This window comes from Electrophorus electricus, chromosome 13 (assembly GCF_013358815.1).
Source record: "Electrophorus electricus isolate fEleEle1 chromosome 13, fEleEle1.pri, whole genome shotgun sequence".
In the NCBI taxonomy this organism is placed as follows: Eukaryota; Metazoa; Chordata; class Actinopteri; order Gymnotiformes; family Gymnotidae; genus Electrophorus; species Electrophorus electricus.
Window position 1 is genome coordinate 8,142,511 of NC_049547.1, and position 23,308 is coordinate 8,165,818.

General features: G+C 41.0%; 2 protein-coding genes across 3 annotated transcripts in view; one reads left to right on the plus strand and one right to left on the minus strand.

Annotated features, from left to right (window-relative positions):
- The first annotated feature begins 1,283 nt into the window (after nucleotides 1-1,283).
- Nucleotides 1,284-3,559, plus strand: grem1b (gremlin 1b). Its single transcript, XM_027000240.2, has 2 exons — nucleotides 1,284-1,534; nucleotides 2,234-3,559. The coding sequence occupies exon 2, from the start codon at nucleotides 2,235-2,237 to the stop codon at nucleotides 2,784-2,786; it is 552 nt and encodes a 183-aa protein (XP_026856041.1). The 5' UTR covers nucleotides 1,284-1,534; nucleotide 2,234; the 3' UTR covers nucleotides 2,787-3,559.
- Nucleotides 3,560-3,616: 57 nt separating this feature from the next.
- Nucleotides 3,617-23,308, minus strand: part of LOC113571355 (formin) — a 61,905-nt gene continuing 42,213 nt past the window's right edge. For both annotated transcript variants that reach the window (XM_027000238.2, XM_035532897.1), the window contains 5 exons: nucleotides 17,809-17,901; nucleotides 13,599-13,650; nucleotides 8,326-8,475; nucleotides 6,058-6,139; nucleotides 3,617-5,944 (listed from right to left, as the gene is read on the minus strand). In XM_027000238.2, coding sequence (XP_026856039.2) covers nucleotides 5,900-5,944; nucleotides 6,058-6,139; nucleotides 8,326-8,475; nucleotides 13,599-13,650; nucleotides 17,809-17,901 — 422 coding nt within the window. In that variant the 3' untranslated portion in view covers nucleotides 3,617-5,899. The remainder of the gene's footprint in view (nucleotides 5,945-6,057; nucleotides 6,140-8,325; nucleotides 8,476-13,598; nucleotides 13,651-17,808; nucleotides 17,902-23,308) is intronic.

Genomic DNA, 23,308 nt, shown 5'->3' on the forward strand with positions numbered 1-23,308 from the left:
GTGTGATCTTAAGAAGTTCTGTACTAATGAGCTACGTCGTGAGACGAATATGAACATGCCTCTTGGCGTTATTTACGTTGTGCTAGACTTATGCACCTTTCATCGAATTTCTCCTACATCCCTCCATGCGTCTCAACGATTGCGTATCGAAACGGGGCGCATAAGTGTGGAACTGTTAGGAGACTAGCAACGTTCTTAGATGCCAAAAACTTGAATTGGGACTGAACACTCGGACTGGCATTAGAGAAGGCCGACCTGAAATTGTAGTTCTGGCCAATAATTACCCCAGGAAATAAGTTCATGTGTAATGAAGCACAGTTGTGCCTTTCTTGTACTCAAGCTACATTTAATGGGTTGTAGATTGTAATGTAGATGGTTTCGTTCCCATTACAGGGATTTGGCTCCGCTCGAACTGATAAATTGAAAGGTTAGTGGAGACAGCTAGTCTGTGGTCCGTGGTGGAATTTATTGTGTAGAGCTATCGGTCCTGGGTTGCGTTTTTGCTAATTTTCTTCGAGGCATCACAGTACGCTATTTATGTATGTGCTCAGGGTAGAATAGCAGTTCCTACAGGCTAATTACATCTCCTGTCATGTAAGCAAAAGATGCGAGTCTGCTTTAACTCTGGTTAATAAATGCTCGTACATTGGCTACGAAATAACCAAACCCTGCTTTGAACCAACAGCCTCATTCATCAGTTACTATGAAGCCATTATAATATGTCTGGCAGTCTAATGCTTAATTAAGCAATATGTTTGGAGGTTAAAATGAATTGACAGTGCTGTAGTGGTTTATATTTGCTGTGATGTATGACGTCTAATTCTTGAATTGGTAGAAAGGCTGAGGACCATTGTTTTATTTTAAGCACGGTCAGGCCAGTTATTCATTGGGGAGTATGGTGGACTTTTCGAAGTGCTAATTATCGTTTTCACCAAAATTGTTTCACCGTTCGAAATTCAATGCACTGGAAATTGTGGTCTACTTCTCGGTTGGACAGAGAAATTCCATGCTTTACTCATACTTTGAAAGTAAAGAGCGCAGTCTTAAATTGCGATCTGCACTTTCAAAACGGCGCCCAGCAACAAGCGCACTGGAGTTTGGTTTCCGCGAGATCAATGCCGAGGAGCCCCTTATATCACCCCTCCCATCAGCTTCCCTTCGGTTGTCTATTTTCCTCAAGTGGGTTCGGGGAAGTGATGAGGGGGCGGAAAGTTTTGATTTTCCTTGCATGGTGCCTAGCCAATAATGTGGAGAGAACTGTTGTGTACATCTCAGCTGGCAGATATTTAAAAAGGAGACAGTCGGGCGCTGCTGCAATTTGTATTAAAGCCCCATCGTGTCTCTCTATGGAAGCCGTAACGGCTCAAGACAGTCTCCAGTACGCACCCTCCTTTCTGTCCTGTTAACACTTTTTTCGTCTCGGGATACTCCAGAAGGACTCTCGTTCGTGTGTATTCGACAGTTTTATGCCCTTTTCTTGCCTTTGACCAACGTAGCGTCATTTACAACACTGACACCGACCGGAGGCTGACAGGTGAGATACTCTTACGAGCTGCGCTATACAAGTTTATTGCTGTTGCACAAGTTTGAAGTGGTCGCAATCTCGGTTACCTGAGCAGGTGCCCACACGCATCTGTTGCATAAGAATGTTTTGCGTACTCGCTGTAATTAAATTAGGATTTTCATAGTGTTTCAAAGCATGTCGTTTTGTTTTCATGAGTGTTATACTGGGAGTGATTAATCTAGATTATGAGTTGATGGACACATGGCCTCTTAATGTTTTTGTGCCACAGAACTAAAGTATCATCTTTATAATATAACTTGGACTGCGACCACTTTCAGGTTGTTTAGAACTAAATTCTAAACCTTTCTTCAGTTGGTCTCATAAAACACCTACATGCTTCTGTCTAAACCTGTTGGAAATCAAATGATGGGCGCAGATTTTTTTCATCTGGTATTCTTAATAACGCGTTTCCTAATGAAAAAGTAGGCTATAGCGTGGTTGTAAATGTACAGTAATGTTTAGCCAGTGTTATATTTTCTAAAATGTTTCATCGATTAGATAAATAACTGCAGAACTGAATCTGCACATTTGTCTCCTATCTGTTAGGTTATCAGTCGAGTTTCCCTTTAGAACATGACATCACAAGATAGTAAAAAGACATAAGACTACGTGCAGAGCATTTGCAACAAGTAAAAAATTTGGTCACCATTGGGTATCCATGTTTTGCAGAATGGCAGGATATGCGCGTGTCGTCTGTGGCATGGTTGTCATCTTTGGGCTTCTCTCCTGCGCGACGGAGTCAAAAGGAAATCGAGGCTCCCAAGGCGCCATTCCTCATCCTGCTAAGAACAATCCAAACGAATCCGAGCAGCAACGTCAACGCCCGCAGTCCGGCTCCAGCTCCGGCGGGAGAAGTAACGGGTCTCCTGGATCTGCCGAAGAGGTGCTGGAGTCCAGCCAAGAGGCTTTGCACGTCACGGAGCGCCGCTACCTCAAACGCGACTGGTGTAAAACGCAGCCGCTTAAACAGACCATTCACGAGGAAGGATGCATTAGTCTCACCATAATTAATAGGTTTTGTTATGGACAGTGCAATTCATTTTACATTCCCAGACATGTTCGTAGAGAAGAGGGAGCCTTCCAGTCGTGTTCTTTCTGTAAACCGAAGAGATTTACTACTATGACATACACACTGAATTGCCCTGATCTGCAGCCGCCAACCAAAAAGAAGCGCGTTCAGCGCGTCAAGCAATGTCGTTGCATTTCTATAGACTTGGACTAAGTAAGATAACAGCGGATTTTTTTTAAATATATCGATGGACTGAATTTAACGGCTCTGAGGAGCGGTAATCCAACATGACACTGCCCAAAAGATGTCAGGCACTTAGATACGCACGTCCTGCAGCTTTATTTGACTGAAAAAAAGTAACGTAACCAACCGAGGTAATACATCTGAAAAGACAGACTGAACTCACCGCCACTGCCAAAACTGCGACACTTATACTTTGGGTTTGCGTAGCATCGATTGGAAAAGCTTAGAGTGGTCATAGTGCATCTCCATTGGGGAGATGATATTGGTTCGTGCATTATGGATTATTACTTGCCATACCATTCTATGTAGCATAGGCTAAAGTTTGAGTTTTGGAGACTGCCAAGAAGTGTTTCCACCATGTGGAACTGAGTATCTAATAGGACATTTATGTAAGACAATTATTTAATTTGATAGAACGGGACGTTGTATTATAGCAGGTATATTTTATTGTCCTTTTGCTGTGAATTTTGATTGTGGCAGGACCGGAAGAAATTTTTTTATGTACACATTGTTTTACCCATGACTAGAAGCATCCTAAATGAAAGATATGATTAACTTCATGACGATCCTCGTTACTGGTCTTTTTAGCTTTCTGAAATGGTACAAATTTGTTTACGCTACAGTGTAAATAGCGTGGTTTATTCTGTTTACATTTTCCTCGTTTTTGTTTTGATTGCTGCTTTATCCTCAGTGTAGGCTTATTGAACTAATGTATTAATAAAAATAAAATAAATATAATTGGAGTCATTTTCTAGATAGTACCTCCTTCCCTGGCACACATACCGGGAAAAGTGACAGAGATGTGCTGACTAAAGGGATGCTACTGTCTCGTGATTTCCTGCAACACGTTAGGCTACGAAATTGCTTTCATTATTCAAAAACACAAATAAGCTACACACACATTGTGGCAACTTATTCATCACCTTCAACCTGATACTAGTGTATTCCAAAAATAACTTGTTTTTCCCCTAAATATATTTATTTCAGTTATTACAGCATCTCATAGACAGCTAATATGTTCTTGATGTTGTCATAAATGGGTATAACTCGCCTTAAAGGCCTATTTTGAAACGATATTAACGACAAAGAGCCACATGCCGTTTACAAGGAGGTGTTTCGTAGTAAAATAAGTGATTTTCATTCAGTTGAGATTTAATTGTGTTAAAGTTTGCATTCTAAAAAATATTAACAGTTTTGTGTTAATTTGTGGATTGATAAATATTCTTAATGGGTTACAGAGTCCGCTGTGCACGCTTAATCTTTTCTCAAAGACCAATACGACCATGCCAGTTTTTACTTCTTTTAGGGAATTAAACTTTGAAAAAACAGTAATTTCTGTAAAACTATCAATTTCAGTGCCTTTGTGCTCTGTCATGCGAGGTGTAGGTCTGCTTATTGTACATCTCACAATGAAGCGACACAATTCCTCGAAATCCAGGGTATTAAATAGGAAGTTATGTCGGTAACGGAAATAACAAATATTTTCATGATTTAGAATCAAATGTACATATATGCCACATACAAAAAGGAAACCTATTCGCACAAGTAGAATCATTTAAGTGGAAAGTGAAAAGTGGTGTGTAGTTAAGAGGCACGTTGTCGTGTCCAAGAACTAGCATTTAGTGACGGCACCCTCCCCACTCCAACTGTCATTAATGCGTACGAGAATAAAGTAGAAAAATTGGGTTTACTCAACGAACAGTAATGGTTTAAGTTAATAGCCTTTGTAAAAGCAATGGAAGGCTGACAGAGCTAATCGAAATTTATAGACAATATTTACACTATTAGATTTCATTATATCCACAGCGTTGTAGCCAAGAAAACACAGTGGATGTAAAACATCTATTTTAGCTTATTGCTAAAATTATAATTTTACTTGGTCTTTTGAAACACTTTCTTAAGTTCTTGTAATGACAGGGAATTCACGGCAAGCAATAAATAATGAAATCTATTTGCATTTATAAATACGCTTATTTATCCATCTTCAATATAAGATAGAGGCTTCGTTAATATTTTCAACAAACGCCATCAACAATCTCTCAAAATAAATATGCTCCGTCGTACATTTTTAAACATACTATATGGGTTACATGGGTTTCAACAGTCACAGCTGTTTTAGGGAAAGAACATAGAATAGACACTGCAACAGAACTGCCAAAGAGGTACCGATCACGCGCCATTTTGAGAAAAAATAAGTGGCAAATATCTTCTGTTGACGGCAAGAAAACGCATGGAACTGCGACAGATATTACGCGATTAAGTAGGTAGTTCTGCAGTTCAAACAACATTTGTCATGAAACGTGTCTGAAAACTAAAAAAAAAAAACAAAACATCTCTGACTGAGCAATGAGTTTTTCGTAAGTCCGGCCACATATTGTTACTCGATGCGTGTCAGGGAGATGACTTTGATGACTTATGATAGTTCGCTGTCTTCTTCTCTGCCTACGTGAAAATATTAATAAAAAACCTAGGCTAGTAATATAACTGCCCTGCCCAGTGGAAGTATCTTGCCACAATAACAAGTAATATATTTTTTGATATACCATCTAGTAAGCCTTACGAGTTTGGCTAACGCTACCCTCCAATTTACTGGCACGCTGCCTTACCAGTGCCCTCTTATAGAGAGCAAAGAAGACATCTCTCTTGTCTGCTTTTACTTATGTGAGGTGTACTTGGTATTAACATTTGGTTGGTTTAAACCAGTGGTATAGGCTACTGGAATTGCAAGTGTCTGCTATGAATACGATCAGTCCTCTCCCCCACAAAGCACCTTTAGAAGGCCCTACTGTAGAAGCAGATACCAGATGTCAATATCCTTTGAATACAGGTGAATCAGCCATTCCAGTGTCCTACAGCATGTTCACTGCAAACTGTTCAAGCCCATCACGTGACCTTACTCGCATGTCCGCAGAGGAGGGCATGCCCAACCCAGGCTCTCCAATCTCTGATGACCACTCTGTTAAAGAATGTTGCAGCAGGTCATGGTGAACTGTCCTGGGGAAACCGATGACCCCCTTAATGCAGACGTACGATGATGGAACTTTCTTCTGTTCTTTTCCTTTTTTCTTCCGCCCAGTTCATCTTCAGTTGGAGGACACATTTGCCTCTTTCTGCCTAAGTTTCTCTTTCTGCAAAATGATTTTTCACGAGCATCACTGAATACTTATCAGAAGGCTAAATGTACCATGTGAAACAAGTGTGTGTGTGTGTGTGTGGGTTGGTGGGTGGCTGTTGCTCTCACCAAACTCTTGGCATTGATCTTCTTTGTCTCCACTTTCTTGTCAGCAGTGATTTTCTGGACATTTTGTTGAGCTTCCTTTAATCTAAATTGATATAAGAAGAGTATTAAAATTAAAATGGTAATATTTGTCAAGAAACAAATTTCACAGTTACATGATATTCTTTATCACAATCCCTTTGGAACTGTGTATTTTAAATAACTGGTCAGGATGACTCATTCCTCTCTGGCAATTGTGTAAAACCTTTAAATTAAGATTTAAATTAAATTTGCAACCTTCATAGTATAAAGCAAGTCCGCTGGGTAAAAATGCCATCATAAAATGTGGTGACACATTCTTTGATTGATCTCAAGCATAAGTCCCAGTAACTATGGATTTACTTTGGGGTGAGTAAAGTATAATGTAATTGTATAAGATAATGAGAGATGGGATTTTTAAGCATTCAGATAAAATTGATAATGAAGCCGACTCTAGATATGTGAAGGTGTGGCTGGGTGTTATGCAGGATGTGTATGGCTGAAGACAATTATATGTTCAAAAAAACATGTACACAGGTAGAATTGAAATCGTTAAGCTGCTTAGACAAGAATTTGAAATATTTTAGTATGCCCTGCTCATTTACTGAATTCTCATTTTTGCTTCTATTATATTTATGTGCTTTATATCTATATGCAGTTTTCTTATCTGCAGTTTTTATATTTAGGCAAACCTGAATATGTACCTAGATTTTAGAAAATACATTTGTAAGCTGCTTTACACTAAAAGAATATAATCATATAAAGAATCAATTTACTATTTTGTTTAGTTTAATATATTTAAAAAAATAATTGAAAATAATTTCTGACTTCTGATTTCTTAAATCATAAGATCCCCACTATTCCTCACACTAAAAACTTTCATATGCTTTGTAAGATTGTGTTAATGATTTGGGGGGAAAAGATCTGCAATACTATGATGATTTTTCTGAATCTGTTTTATTAAAAAATGTTATCTGTATTACACATTTTTCAAAATCTTTGCTATTGGTATAGTACTTACACAATATTGATATCTTTAAGACAGGTACCAGAATTATTTCTGCCTAAGTATAGGATTTCAGAAGACACATAGAAATAGGCTTTTTATAACGTTCATCTTGATTTATCATGGCCATATGCTTTGAATATTTTTAAATATTGAAACTTTGCAAGAAATCTTACATAACATATTTAATTACTGCACATTTAATTTCACATTTTAACAATGTGATGCAATTCATTAGACATAGGCTTTGGGACAGAACCAGAAGCAGCAGGCTTAGTTTCAAGAATGTTCCCTGCACGGGTGTACTTCAGAAGCTGTAAAGTAGTTGCAAACTGACAGTAACCCTGCTCCCTGAATTCCTCCGCTCAGGCCAGTTTTAAAAGATATCCCTGTGTGCACCCCTTAAATGCCACCCTCCATCCCATCCCAGTAAACCTAGGGGGCCACAGAGAGAGGCGCTGTCCCCTTTGGCGGGATACCCCCCTAACCAGATTCCGCAAGCCGGGAGCAAGCTAGTAAATTAAAGCTCTCATGTTTGACAATGTACCAGGCTGAACACAGCCTGCTGCCAATGGCTTTGATGGCCTTCATGCCATAACAATGTCCCCAAAGCAGTTAATTTTTATTTAGTCCATATCGTCTACAGAATTCACAGTGTCTTGTCTAGGCAAGTCAGGCATGGGTGTAAGGCATGGGTCTGGCATGTGTTAAGGGGCTCTGTGGCTTTGCTGGCTAATTGAAAGGCAGTAATGAAAGGTGCTACCGAATAAGACAGAGAGTGTGAAAGCATAAATGACTGACTGTAAAGATGTGGGGTTGGGAGCTAAATACCGACAGCGTATAGTGACATCAAACACCAGAGATGCAAAGTTAATGCCCAGCATCAGACTGAAGTGATTTGTTATTGAAAATTTAATTTCACACTTATAGTGGTCATTTATAAAGAAAATTCACCCAAAAGTGATATAAATAGCACGACTACCAGTGAATGGTATCTTTACAGGTTGAACTTGCAGCACATCTATAGACTTTTTGTATTGTTTCCCTACATACATCTTTTACTTCTTCATTTCTTCATTAGTTCTTCCTTCCTTCTTTTCATCTTACCTTCTTTCTCATTTTTCTACTATAAACTGGTGGTGGTAGTGGAGGAGGTGCATATTTATGGTGGGGCACCACCATGGCCTAATCCTAATCTTGTAAGAGTAAACTCAATAACTCAATGACAAGATTCTCTGCTTACTCACCTTTCTGTGGAGATGTTCTTACTCTCATGTTTCCATGTGCTCTTGAAGTCATTGCAGAACTCGAACCAGAGCATAAAAAAATAGTTGGGTGTGACCTCCTTCTCTCCAGACTTGGGTTTGAGCCCAAAATAGGCCACCATGTCCTGGAACCTGTGAAAGGGGGTACAGGGGTTGAAGGTGAATCAAAAGAGAAAATGATTGAGGAAAAAACAAGAATCGCCGGCTGGCCAGAAATGTTTAACTACTGACTATAACTCCACTCAAGGGAGGACATGATTGAGGAGAAAAGATCAAAGGGAGACCAAAGTGCGAGAGGGCAAGTCACAGTCTGTCAGAGCCTCACAAGATCTAAATTGGAGCAAAGATGTGCTAAGCAAACTAAAAGATTGAAGCTCAAAACCCTAATAATGCACAGCATAACACATACGAGGGTATGCTTGTAATTGGATTAGGAGAGAACAGTCGTCAAGGACGTTTTGTAGCCCTTTAGAGTCTACAGCCACACCAACAAGTTCCGAGACTCAGCATAGAACAGATCCAGAGGCTAATTCAATTGTAACTGAACCTGATGTTTTCTCAGTGTTCACAGCGGTGCTCCACAAGCTGCAGACACTACACACTGCAGCACAGCCTGCTTCCATTCAAAGATTAAAGACCCTCTCCTACCGCCACTGTCACGCCTGTCTCACAGCCAGCCGCAACTGCCAGGGATGTGCGGGGGTCGCCGATCCTCCCGTGACCCCCAGACGGATGGGGCCTAGTGTGGCGCTAATGGGAGACATGCAGTGCGGAGGATGGCGCCGAGCCAGTGCCGAGATGCTTCCCATTTTCTGGTCATCTTTCTGGCTGCTACACGGGACGGGGCTGTAGATCATACATCACTCTCCGGGGCTTTCCATGGCCACAGAGCTCTGAGGATGGGTGGGAATGCTCTCCCTCTCTCTCTCTCTTGCTTCTCTTGAGATGACAAGATCTGTGGTGCCCTTTGAAATGCTGAGCTCGATGACGTCTGAGCCACCAGTCTGGTTTTCCATTGGGTCCTTTCATGATTTGGATGGGGAGTGAACACAAATCACTGTAGGTCACGAATGAAACAGCCACCCCATAACAGTCACCTGATTTTGCACTGTGCACAAATTCTCTGCATTCCCTTCAGTTGATAGGAGAAAGGCATTAACACGGAGATTATCTGTGTAGCACACCACACCACAGTGGTGTAGCACACCACAGAGCACCTAAACCCTTCCAAATAACCCTTATTTAAAAAGACTATAACACTTCCTGAGGCAGTAAAGGTTCCACAGCCTGGTTCAATGGCCTGCATTAAACATAACATGAAATTATCAAGTTCACAGAGCACTTTCAAGAATATGAGCAGTCACATAACATTAACAGCTTGTCTGCTGGTAAGGTTGTAATGTGCAGTGCAGCTATGGTAAGGCCTAACCGACATATCATTTTTTTTATTTTTTATTTTTGTCAGTAGCAGCAACTCAGAGCCAGGGAGTTGATAAATGCTTATGGACACTAGTCAAATGAAACAGTGTGACTAATGGGCACCTGTGTAGCAGCTTACATTTATCATGAACAGAGAGAGGGAAAATCAATGGGCCATTTAAATGTGGATATGGCAGCAAAGTCTCGTAAGCAGATGTAAAATTTGATGCGCATGTTCATATTGCTCATGTTCACTAACTTATGGCTTGTTGAACAGATTTGCTCACTAAATCACCAGTACAGCTTTTGAAAAAATGTTCTTTGTGCATTTCCTTTTTAGCCAAATCAGTGATTTCTTAGTCCTTTTAGGTCTTTCTGGATAGTAGTAATTAACCTGGAGGTAGAAAGTATTATGTATCCTCCAAAACCAGTGATGTCTATTCTTGCATATTTTATAGCAATGTGCTCCTCAGGGCTTGAGGAAAGTGTTAATTTCTTTGAAATACACCTCTGTTGATTGAGTTATAACCTACTTTATATGCAATGTGGTCTGCACTATTCTCCATGGGTTCCTGGGGATTGAAGGTGCAGCTCAACTGTAGGCCAATCCCCCCATGGCACACAATCTTTTCACAGGCATGTCACTAGAGAGCCCTTCCCAATGCAACTTCGCGTGTGGCCCTGTAACTTTTTTTACTGAAAAACATTAACCAAACATTGGCCCTGGTACTTCTAAAAAAAAAAAAGAAATGTACTAACAAAATTAAGACACTATATTTCTCTGTTACTTTGTTGGTATTATCCAGTGTGACGTACATTTATTAGTATTACAGCATGTGTGTTTCCTAGGAATCAACCCATGACATTGGTGGTGTTATCACCTTGCCCTACCTGCTCTACCAAATAACCTAAATAAATAAGATGAACAGGTGGTTTTTAAGATGATTACTTCAAAGCAAGATTGATGGATGCTCCTTATTTCACTCTCATCTGCTTCCAATAATGTACTGTGCCATTCAAGTTTTTGCACAAACCTAATCAAAACCTAAACAAACGAAATACTGAACCATTTCAGAATTAGCAGTTCATTGAATAATATTTCCATTGTAGTAATTTGCATAACCCATAACTAACTTTAACTTACATTATATCATGTAGGAATGTGCTAGAGGAGTGTAGTGAAACAGTAAAAGCGTCACAAAAAAGCTGTCATAAGCCAAACTATAGGCTGGGCTATTTACTGTGATGTAAAACAATTTCCAAAAAGTTCCCATGATCAAGTGGCACGCCAGCTAATGTGTGTGCCTCTGCTGAGCTTTTTCTTCTGCTCTTTGATGTCGGCTCTGTGCCTCCAGGAATGCTTCTTGGCACAATAGCGAACCCATTCATGATTAGAACCATCTTTGCTGCTGAACTATTCTTGTTCTGCATCACTTCAGTGATGTGGATAAAGTCTGAGAAATATGATTGAATCTGCAAGGCTGGATAATAATACACTTAGGCCTGTGGCTTCTGCCTTTGGCTGTCATGGTAACTTGAATCCTAATTGCTCGTGGTCAGCCTCATCAGCAATTAGGTAAGTCTGCATTTAGGCTTTTGAGAGAACTATTAGACTGATAATTAAATAGGTTAAGATAATTTATAATAAATAATATTTTTTTGCATCATTTATTGATAATTATATTAATTTATAATAAACAATTTAATAATATTGCAATTATAACAATCAAATAATACATTATAAATAAAACGGCACTTGCAGTTTTTGCATATTATTCCAAACTTAGGGTGTGGCTTCACATATACTGGAGATTGGCACTTACATATGCATTTATTGGAACTCAGTTTTAGATGGATGGATAAAAAAATCCTTAATGTGAACACGCATGCACCTTAATCTCCGCTATTTAGAGAAGTATATCATTCAGATAGCAAATATACAGACAGCTTATCACAAAACCAAAGCTCTACTCCCCTGTGAAAACTGGATCATGGTATAGCCCTACTCTGATTGCAGTGGAATGATACACTTCACAAAATCAAAAGATGAACATTGCTGAATGACCTTTGCCGCCTTTACTGCTCCATCGCCGAATGGAATAAATAGGCCATTTGCGTGAAATTAAGGTGGTATGCATGAAATGTACACAGAGTAATGTGTCAACCTCTGACTGCCTGCCAAGCCATTAAATAAACAGGAGATAAGAGTAATGCGAAGTCCAATAAAAGATGTTTCAGTCTGAGCTGAGTAAATCTGGGAAAAGCTCTGCTCTTGTTCAAGTATAAGCATTCCAAAAACAGGATTTGGTAGAATCCAGTTACTTAAAGACGGACCAAATTTAACCAGTTAGGTAGTAATAGAGCATACCTGCAGTATTCACTTCCAATTCATCACTTGGAAAAAACACTAACATTGCTAAGATCTAGAAGTGGCCTGTCAGAACATGCCCATGCTAATCGGCAATTGCTTCCATTTCTTGTTAGCCATGTTAGCGTTTTTTGGGGGAAATGGGCCCTTAGTGGATCAAAGGTATAGCTCTGCTGAGGAGTCTGGCCACCATGCAGGCCACACAGTGCAATGGTGCAAAGGTGGATTCCTTCGGACCCGGACACATGTGGTCGCCCACCCAAGTCCAAGAGGCTAGCCGAATCCATCACCAGCATGTCACTTTAACGAGGTGTGTTCATGGGAACTCAAGGGAACACCCCCTCACTGGAGCAGTTCATCCTCTGCCCTTTTGGGTGGCCAGGGCTTTGGTCACTTTTGGGGACAAAATTAATGGTGAAAAAAGAAAGATTTTCAAGCTGTCAGGTGCTTTTGATCAATATTAGTTAATTCACCATTTTCACAGGTGTGGAGAAGCTGAGGTTTTTGTGTTAGTGCAGAACTTCGGTTTGGAGCTCAGTTGGTAGGTGTGACTTCTATATGGAAAATAAGAAGCCATCAGCTGCGCAGACTGATAGAGCAGCCAGCAGGCAACCGCACTGAGCTGTCAGGAGTATCTGATTGGTTGATGTAAAAAGTCGTTTCACTGCATGTGCACACTCTGGGATTTATTTATCTCATTTCACCATGGTTTAGCAGACATGCCAAAAATCTTTAATCTCTTCCTAAACAAGGGAAAATAATCAATTTGCTTTGTCTGTCATTTCAAGAGTATTTTTCCCTCTATGAAAGCTTCCAGATATGCTTTCTGTGGTTCTGCATCTGAAAGTTCAATGTTTCAGCATAAATCACCAAAACAGTTTGCACTGTTACAAATGGAAGTATGAGGTACCAAATACTCATGATAAGTCCATATGATAAAGCAGCAGTAGAACTCCACTGTATTTCTTTGTGTATGGGTGTGTTCAAAGAGAAATTTCTAGGCATCCCTCCAGCTCCCTGGGTAGCAGTTAGGTCTGTGTTGAGCTTCAGGTCCTGCCCTGATTTTGTGAGAAGGAAGTCATTGGTAAATTATGGCTGACCACAACATTACTCAGCAAGTTAAGTGGGCCCCTATTCAGTCTCTCTGTCTCTCTTCTCCCCTCTCTCGCTCTCTCCCTCTCTTTCTCCCCTCTCATTCTTATGTAGCTGTGGGATTTCTTATCAGCTAATGCTAATTGTTACAAATGAAGAACATTACTGCTCTCTGGTTCTGAATGGACACTGCTTATCTCTTCTCACCAGCCTTCAATGACTGGCTTGACATCTCTCATAAATCTCACTTGGCCGAGTTCCCTGCTGGATGTCGCATGTCTCCATACAGACCTCATACGGCATAATAGGAATTCATTCTCGTTTGAACAACAAATAACGCACATCCAAAGCTCTTTAGAGATGAGGGGCCTCCTACCTTTTCTGGGCAGTACTCAGACAGTCATCTTCAGCTGTGTAGTCAGTGTGTGCTGAAAAAGAAGATAACACAGTAACAGTGAATACGTAACGGAACACGCAGAGCCCCATCCAGAAGTTCACTCTGCTTTATGACTTCTGAAAACATTATTGTAAACTATCAGGCAGTGAACGTTTCTGTTTAGTGTTTCACTAAGGCCTGAGCAGATTGCTTGCGGTATCCTGGACTCATCTAATGTCTAAAGTGCCTTTGGGAAATGCTGTAAGCAAAAAGATGGTTTTGGCTACTACAACACATGAGGCAATGACACCAGTACATCGCTACAAGGCTGCGTACTTGGTGCATGTGAGAAGTTGTTGAGGTGTCTGCAGCTTTTGAAATAGTCAAGGTCCATTAGTGTCTTACACTTGGGCATGTGTGTGTGTTAGTGCAGCAGGGGCAAGGAGCGGAGCTTGGGAACTGGAGGCTCCTGTTGAGCCGGGCCATGTAAAAGTGTCTAAATGCAAGGCAGATGTGTGCGGCAGGCCAGTCTGAGGTGCAAGAATTTATCTAGGGCCAGAGCGAGCCTGTGATCTCAGATTTATTGATTTATTTTTTTACTTTGATGGGGTGGGGTGGGGGGACCTTTTCCACTGCAAAGATTTAAGAGAGGGGAAGTCTCCAAAAAAATTGTTCAAAGGCAAGTTTTGGGGGTCTTTGGTGGAGAGGCTGTGTGTGTGTGTGTGTGTGTGTGTGTGTTTGGGGGGGTGGGTGTGGGGGGAAAACACCCCTTTCCATTTGAAGGGTGTGTGTGTGTGTGATTATTTGAGGTGAACTTAATGATGGGAGGGGGCCACTATGGTGGGGTAGCGGACAGAAAGAGGTGGGCCATGACCAATGGCGTTGGTCTCAGCAGGGGCGGACTGGCGCCGGAGCTCTCTCTCTCTCTCTCTGTATGTGTGTGTGCAGGGGTGAGTATGTGGAGGTGGCAGGGCCACTCCTGAGACCAGCATGCAGGGAGAGAGAGGATGTGTGAATCTCCCCCCACAACCCACCACCCCAAGCTCCCTCTGTAAACATGAGACCAGTAGTGGCTAACTGGAAAGTTATGGGAGTCGCATGCAGAGAGGTACAATAAATTAAAGCTTTAAGAGCTCTACTCACTTCTTCGAAGCACCTCTCTCCCCACACCTCCTATAATGACGGGCTCAAAATGCAGCTTTAATTTGAAGTGCTCTTACTGCATCTGACATGCCACACATCTATTGGACTTGTTCAGAACAAATAGGTCTGTGCATCATTATTTTTCATAAGTATAATGTGCATAAAAAATTAACTTAATAGCCTTTTAACTGCAGTTGTGCTCTTAACTGCTCAAATTTTTCACATTTCAATTAATAATTTATTGGGTCTAAAGTTTACTGTAGGAAGCTGTTGCGTATACAGCCAATATCAGCATGATCAGTGTCTTGGAAACTGATGCTCATGGTTAAACCATGTTAGATGTATAATCAGTATTCACAGATGGGAAAGGAAGTTAGGCAACTCTGACTGGCTGCTCAATGATAAGTTTGCATATTTAATTTAGAAAATTGAATGGTGCTTAATACTGGATGGCAGAACTTGGCCAGGAAATATTTTAGTACAACCCAGAAACAAAGTCAGTACAATCAATAACAGGCATATTTTGTAGTTCTGAATGTGTTTACATTTTTACTCCTTCAAAATGGAAAAGGTCAAACACCCTTATTTTAAAAAGATTTGCCCATAGATGCCTGAAATGTTCTGTTTGGTTAGGTAGCCCCGAGTCCCCACATGTGTCATGATGTGTGGGTGGCACAGCAAGACAAGTGAGTCTGGCTCTTGGCTATTCTCTCAGGGTGGATGGACTACCAGACAACCCTGTGACCCTTTAAATGCAAACCCAAAGTTTACCGTTTTAGACAGTTTCATCTCTCAGGAAAGAAGTATTGTATATTTTGTATAATTCCATTAATTTTAATAGTAGAGGAGGTCTGTTAAAGGAGATGAAAGGGGGAAGGGAGGTTATAGAGATATGTGTGTGTGTGTGTGTGTGTGTGTGTGTGTGTGTGTGTGTGTGTGTGTGTGTGTGTGTGTAGGGGTAAATGGATTACTGCAAAATGGATGAATGAGTTTTGAAGATGTAAAAGCTTCTCAGATCACAGGCAGTTTTAAAAGGCTACATGCAGGTCTCCCAAGGTCACCTGCAGCTCCTGCCGAGAGACACACTGTCACCATGACTGCCCCATAAAGCATTCATACGTGAGTTATGGACTTACAAATACGCACACACACATACGCACACTCACACCTATGTTCAAACAGTAGTGGGAAATAGCACAGGCTAGAGAGGAATGCAACAGACTTAAAGTGGGATTCATTTTTTAACTAGTGGCCTTATTGGCAGGCTGAAGTTCTGTTCAGGTGGAATGTGAACAGATTACAGCTCTCTCCCTCTCCCTAATTCTCCCTCTCCCACTCCCCCTCTCTCTCTCCCTCCCTCTCCCCCCCCTCTCTCTCTCTCTCTCTCGCTCACAAACACACACACACACACACACACACACACACACACACACACACACACACACACACACACAAACACTCACCACTTCAACTTCCTCAAGCATGTGCTACCTGACCAGTCCAAGAGTGCTCCAAACTCCTCAAATACATAATCCCTCATAGAAGCTTCACTAAGCCAGTAAAGCCAGTAAAGCACAACCAAACTCCTCCTGGATGGAACTCTCAACCAAAAGGCCTCCCCTCAAAAAAAGAGCCTGTACAATCTCCAGCTCCATTCTAACACCCATCTCCATTTGCTTTGTGTATGGATCTGTGGAATTACCCCTAAGAAAGTTAATGTCATAGCTAAGCCCCTAGTGCTTGGGGACAGCCAAAAGAATTCTGTTTATAAAGGGAGCTTTACAAGTATCCTACTAGAAAGTCTGCACTCAAAAGTGTGCTCTGGTAGCTCACCCAGAACTGTTGCCAGTGGCTTTTACATTCTGATTTGAGATTCAGTGATAATCTAACAATGCAAATACCCTAGCAGTATATGCTCAAAAACTGCTTAGCATGATTAAAATATCTATTAAGGTTAGATGAAATTGTACTATTTTTTAAGAGTTAAAAATATTATATATTTTTAAGTGACTTGTATATGCTTAATTTCAGGGCTATTTTTTTAAAGCATATTAATCATAAGGCATATAATTCAGTAACTACTGTGAATTATTTATTAACTTCTTTGACACTAGTATAAGAGGTAAGATATTACAAAAGTGAAGAATGATAGTCATAACCACTGATGGTTCACTTGAGTGAAATGGGTTAACAGCACTGAATTTGTTACACTGACAGAATCTGTACTTCATGTCCTGTCTGCTCACCACTGTCTTTTAAACAGATGAGGTATCTACTGTAAGATACGGTGCCTATACAACTTTGCTATATGGGGCTGTGGGAATATATGAGTTTTAATACTCAGTAAGGATCTAATCAACATACAGACATAATGAGAAAGCTCTCAGCCAACTAATACATTTAAGAACTAATTTAAGCTCAGTGATACAGTGCAAAGAAGTATTATGGATGGAGGCAGAGGGAGGGTTGTGGGTGGGACTAAGGGTCCCCTGCCCTGGTGGTCCCCCTGACTGTCCCTGCTGTGGCAGGCCAGGCTTTACGAGAACCTGGTCAGAGAATGTGCCGCCAGCTTTATAGCAGGCATAAGCACACACAGTGTGTTCAGTGCAAACTGAGCCCCACTGAGGCAGGCCAGAGCCTTGGGTCTGCCAGCTGCGTAGTCCCACCAGCTTGTGGGCAGCTCTCTCTGTCCCAGCCAGGCCCTCCTCATTTCAGTGTTTGGCATGGGGAGCCACGTGATGACACTAGGACCTTTTCAGTGGCTGGAAGTTCCGGTGGCTAGTGATGAATGCAAACTGGTGGGGACCAATTAACGCGATTGCATTTGTATAATGTTAGCTGTCAGCATTAGCAAGGAGAAAGCAGTCAGTTTACAAGCTACCCTGTAGCGAATCAGACCCAAAAACCACAAGCAGCTTTAGTGTTGGCTTAGACATACACCATGTGCCAATACCCCCTCCCAGCCTCCCACTAACAACACGCTGTGACTAGCATGAGGAAAGCCACACCAGACTTGCCCAGACTGCAGCAGTGACAGCTGCTTGATTCCCTTTGCTCTTCCACTCACCAGTTGAGATGAAAAGCTCCATCTTCTCCTTGAATGGCTGGAGATGCTCCTCCGAGGAGTTGGTGCAGACATCTTTCACTTCCTTTTCACAAACTGCAGGTGGGGGTTGGGGATGGGGGATGGAGAGACAAACAAATTGAAGTTCAGTTGAGTTTGGAATGGGAAGGAGCTTGGGTGTGGATATGGAGAAAAAATGAGAACGGGAAACTGAAAGATAACATGGAGAAAAGAATGAATTTGAGGCTCAAAGCCACTCCACTGCAGTGAGAACTGCTGTTGGTTTTCCCTTGTTGAACTGAGCAACATAGCTTTGACAGACAACCATATACTTATCAGGCCCGTTATTGAACACACTTGCCCTGTAGGTGTGCATTTAAAATGTATATCTCTTAATTTGCATTCGTTAGTAATCCTCCTCATCAGTCTTCCATCAGTGGTCTGTATCTGACCACAAGACTGCAGTTGGCTGGAAATATTAGCGTGGTGAAGCACTTTTAACCCATTGATGAAACTGGCAAGTGCAAAAACCCTAGCAGCACTGCTGTGCCAGATAAACCTGTACCATTTTAACACTGCCAACCACACCACTACTATGGCAACCACACCAACAACCACTGCTGACCACACCGTATGTGGTCATGGTCAGCAGTGAACAGAAACGAACGAGTAATAAACAAGGTAGAACATGGTTGATGGACTACATGTACTATATGTGATTGTACATGTATGGAATGCATTTAAAATAGGTGTAACCCATAAAACTGCCAGTGAGTGTAGGTGCAAGTTTGGTTTCTAAAGTGGCTAGTGAGTGTAATGACTGGACAGTAACAATATGTCAGTGTAATTTGGAGTTTTCAGTACGAGTCACACACTTTCTACTAGCAAATCAACTAATGGCAGAGATGTGATGAGGAGGGATGTAGCCTTCATCTGTGTGACCAATCAGACTGCAAAGAAACTGCCCCGAATCCAGATGTCACTGGGGGATTCCTGACAGCTGGGGTCATCAAGACTAGACAGAGTATAAAACAGGCCAGAGATTAATGAAGGGCATATGAGTTTGGTACTGACACTTTTGTAATTAAGTTAAACAGGGTCTTGTGAGGAAAACAGATGGAGGAGGAAGCAGAGTGTAAATGCACACAAAAACATCCCGAACAGATGTCTATTAAAAAAACAATACAGGCACTCTTTTAAATGAGCTTGGGCAGACTTCAGAATGTAACAAGAACCACAATGTTTTTTATTATTCAACTAGTCTCCCATAATCAAAAGCACTGCTCTTCACGTCTTACACAGGAATTTATGGCTGGTTAAACTTTAAAGTAAATGATTTTTTTAATCAATGCTCAAATGAAGATGCAAGTCTGTGAATGAATTTGAGGCTCAAAGCCACTTCACTGCAGTGAAAAGAATGGTTGTTGGTTTCTGTATTCTCTTTGACAGCTCTTTTTTATACAGCAGTGCTTGTTCAATTACAGCACTGGGAACTACATGCACAGCAGGATTTGTGTGGTTTCCCTGCTCCAGAACACAGAATCAATTCCTTAGGTGATGATCCATCAGGTATTTATTAACCTGAGTCATTTTTTTTTTCTTCAGCCAATAAATGGAATCTGCTTGTTTAACCCCACATGTTCATGGAAAGTTCTGTCAGGACTGGTGACCACCATAATCCAAGTTATATGCTGGCAAGGTTTTTGACGTTTTAAGTGTTATTTCTTACCCTGTGTTTATGCTTCAGCTATGTTAAAACAATAATTCATCCCTGATGGTGTTTTCTACAAGCTTGCAGTTAATAATAATTATATAACATACCAGAAATATACATTTAGCCAATTCTCCCATCACAGTACTTTGTGGAATAATAAAAAGGCATGATCACATGGCTGACTTTCTGACTAAAAACATAGGTTGCAGATTTGGGGTTACACTGATCAAACATATCTGGGTAAAAGATCTGTTCTGAGATCAGCTTTCACTTATTGGATCCTAATTAGACCAATTATGTGGACAAGGCTGACTTCATCTTAGATCATCATAATTAGTTGGAGAGTCTTGAAGAACCCACCCACCACATGGTGAATTGGGCTTCATTCATCCTAGGTCTGGGACACATGTTTGTGTTAGTTTTGCCAAGGCCTGGCTTTGTTGTCCTGCCAAACAAACAAACAAACAAACACAAAAAACAGACAAAAGGTTCTTCCAAACAAGTGTTGTTGGCTTACAATATATAAGCACAGTATGAACAGGTTTTGCAAATTCACTTCACCCGTTAGTTATTAATGAGGGTCAAAAATATGTTAAGCAAGAAATTTCTAAATCAGCTTCTCAACAATACAAACCGGGCCATCATCGCTGTGAAGACAAAGCCAGAAGGGTTAACACCCAGGGGAGAGACCTGGAAGGGGGGTGGCAAGAGAGCAGCACTGGGAGCTATTAAGGCTTAACATTTGCTCGGTTTTTACTGAACATTGCAATCTAGATAGATAACCTTGAAAATAAATCTGAAATGAAGAACCCGGCTTGTTTTTACTGTGTCAAGCCTAGCCGAATGGTGGTTTTTAAGATGGACATCCATGTAAAGATTTCATTGCTTGGTCTGTGGCATATCTGCCCTTTCCCCCCTCTCCCCATGACTGTAACGGCTTCTCACGGCATGACGCCCACCTCAGCTGAGTCAGCATGAGGCGTTGTGACACTGACGACTGCTTGTGGAGAAACAGACTTGGAGACCACAAACAACCCCACTATTCGGTTTAGGGGGCCCTTCTCCTTGTAGCGGTCGGGCCACAGAGCAGCCATAAGAAGAGAGCCACAAGAAGGGAGCAGGAAAGTCAACAAACCAAAAGCAGGATTCCCCTAGTCATGGATGGAACTTATGCCGAATGCTTGTGCGGATGCAACGGTGTGTTGCCATCTGGGTTCCAGCAATTGTTTCTCACCATCACACACTGTTCTTCACTGGATCCCACTTTGAGCAGCCTCCCCATGGGTGAATAATCCCTCTAGGCTCAGTAAGAACCATGCACCTGTTCAACTGAGCAGCTAGTGTTAACCAGCAATAACATATCAGTGTCAATTTGCTGGTGGATTGGCTTCAAGGCAGAACACTCCACACTATATATATATATATATATATATATATATATATATATATATATATATATATATACACATATATATATATATATATATACATATATATATATATACATATATATATATATATATACATATACATATATATATATACACATACATACATACATACATACATACATACATACATACACACACACACACACACACACACACACACACACCTCCACTCTTGTCCTCCACTCTTGTCCTCATCTAGTAGATCTAGAAAACATATGGAGGTTGAAGGCAACTGTGGTTCCATGGTAATTGGAGCACTAGGTGCCCCCAAACTTAGAGAGTGGCTCTAACAGATTACAGGAACAACATCTAAGATCTCGGTCCAGAAGATTGCAGTCCTGGGAACAGCTAAGATAATAAGCAGTACTCTTACATTCCAAGGACCCAAGCTTGAAGGAAAAAGACTGCCCAAGTGCTCAAGTGGAGAATATTGCATGTATATATGAATATATGAATATAACTATATATGAATATGTACACATATATTCATATATAAATAAATAAAACACGTAAGTGTGCATATGTAAATATCTACTTGTCATATATATATATATAACCCTGAGACAGTCCAGCATATAACAGAGGGATGCAAGATGCTAGCAGGCAGAGCATACATGGAACACCATAACATCTGTGCTGAGTACAGTCTGGAAATTGGGGCACATGCCAGAAGGTGGTGGAGAATGATCGCGCTAAGATCTTACTTCTAGATCCAGACTGACAAAAGGGTAGAGGCTAACCAACTGGACATAGTAGTGATGGACAAAGAGCAGAAGAGGACCATAGTGATAGATGTAGCAATCCCAAGTGATTGCAACATCAGGACCAAGGAATATGAAAAGCTGGAAAAATACCAAGGGCTGAGAGAAGAGCTTGGAAAGATATGGAAGGTCAAGGCAAAAGTGGAGCCCATAATAATCAGTGCACTAGGGGCTGTGACCCCCAAGCTGTGAGAATGGCTCCAGGAACAACATCCGAGATCTTCATCCAGAAGAATGCAGTCCTGGAAAAAGCTAAAATTCTATGCAGGTCCCTCGAGCTCCCAGGCCTCTTGTAGAGGACTCCAGGTTGAAGAAAAAAAGAGACCACCCCGAAAGGGGTGAGTGAGGAATAAAATATATAAAATATAAATAAATAAATAAATAAATAAATAAATAAATAAATAAATAAATAAATTTTATATATATATATATATATATATATATATATATATATATATATATATATATATATATATATATATATATATATCTCACAAACTAAAATCTAAAATATCTGGGCCTCTGTTCTCAGCCATCAAAGGCGCTCCACTTTCTTTGGTACCGAGTTTCTATAGGCATACTATACATAATGATATGTGATGATAATTGGTTGTAAACTATTTGTTCTAAGTAGACAGATAAAAATCTGTCATATCTAACTAAGTAGATCATATCTGCAAAATGACATACATATAGATGTAAATATTGGGAAAAAATTCTGAAAACATATTTGAATTCAGCATGCAAAAATACATAATAAACTGCTGTTTTTCTTTTTTTCTTGGTTTTTGTCCTACTTAGTGTATTATTTTTAAGATGAGGTTTTTCTTATTGGCTAAATACTGTGCATACAACATAAGACACAAGCATTGCATTGGATTTGTTGATCACTTAGTAATTAGCACAATTTGTGTGAATTTCCCGAGCTATTGCCAAAGGTAACTTGCTAGACAGCTTAGTCTGGTGTGGCCAGATTAAAAGACAAGGCAGAGAACCGAGGGGAGTACTACAAATCGGTGAGTCGTTTTCCAACCCTGTCTATGTGCATACTTTCTGTGGTGATTGTACACATGGGTCGTCAACTCTCCATGTCGTACTGGTTGTCTCCGGTGCAGCAGACAATACAATGGATTGGGGCTTTGCTAAAAAGCTGGGAATAAGAGCCATTACCATACCCACACCATTAAGCATGCAGGCGCTCGACAGGGAATCCATGGGGTCGGGGCTCATAACACATAGTACTCCTCGTGTCCTCCTTGAGACTGAGGGGGAACATGCAGACCGTGTTGCTTTTTACCTTTTCCCTTCCGTTTCTCATCCAATTATGCTAGGGCTTCCATGGTTATAGGCACACAATCCCCACATACAGTAGACAGAGAACTGGGACCTTGAGTGGGCAGGCGCCTGCGAGGGCAAATGCATACCTCACCAGATGGTGTCCCTGCAGTTCACGTCCATCGAGAGTCCCGAGGCTGATAACGACGTCACCGTGTCCCAGGAATACAGCGCAGGTATTCAGCTCTATGAGAGTGACACAGCTACTTCCACATGTGACTGGGACTGTGCCATCACGCTGA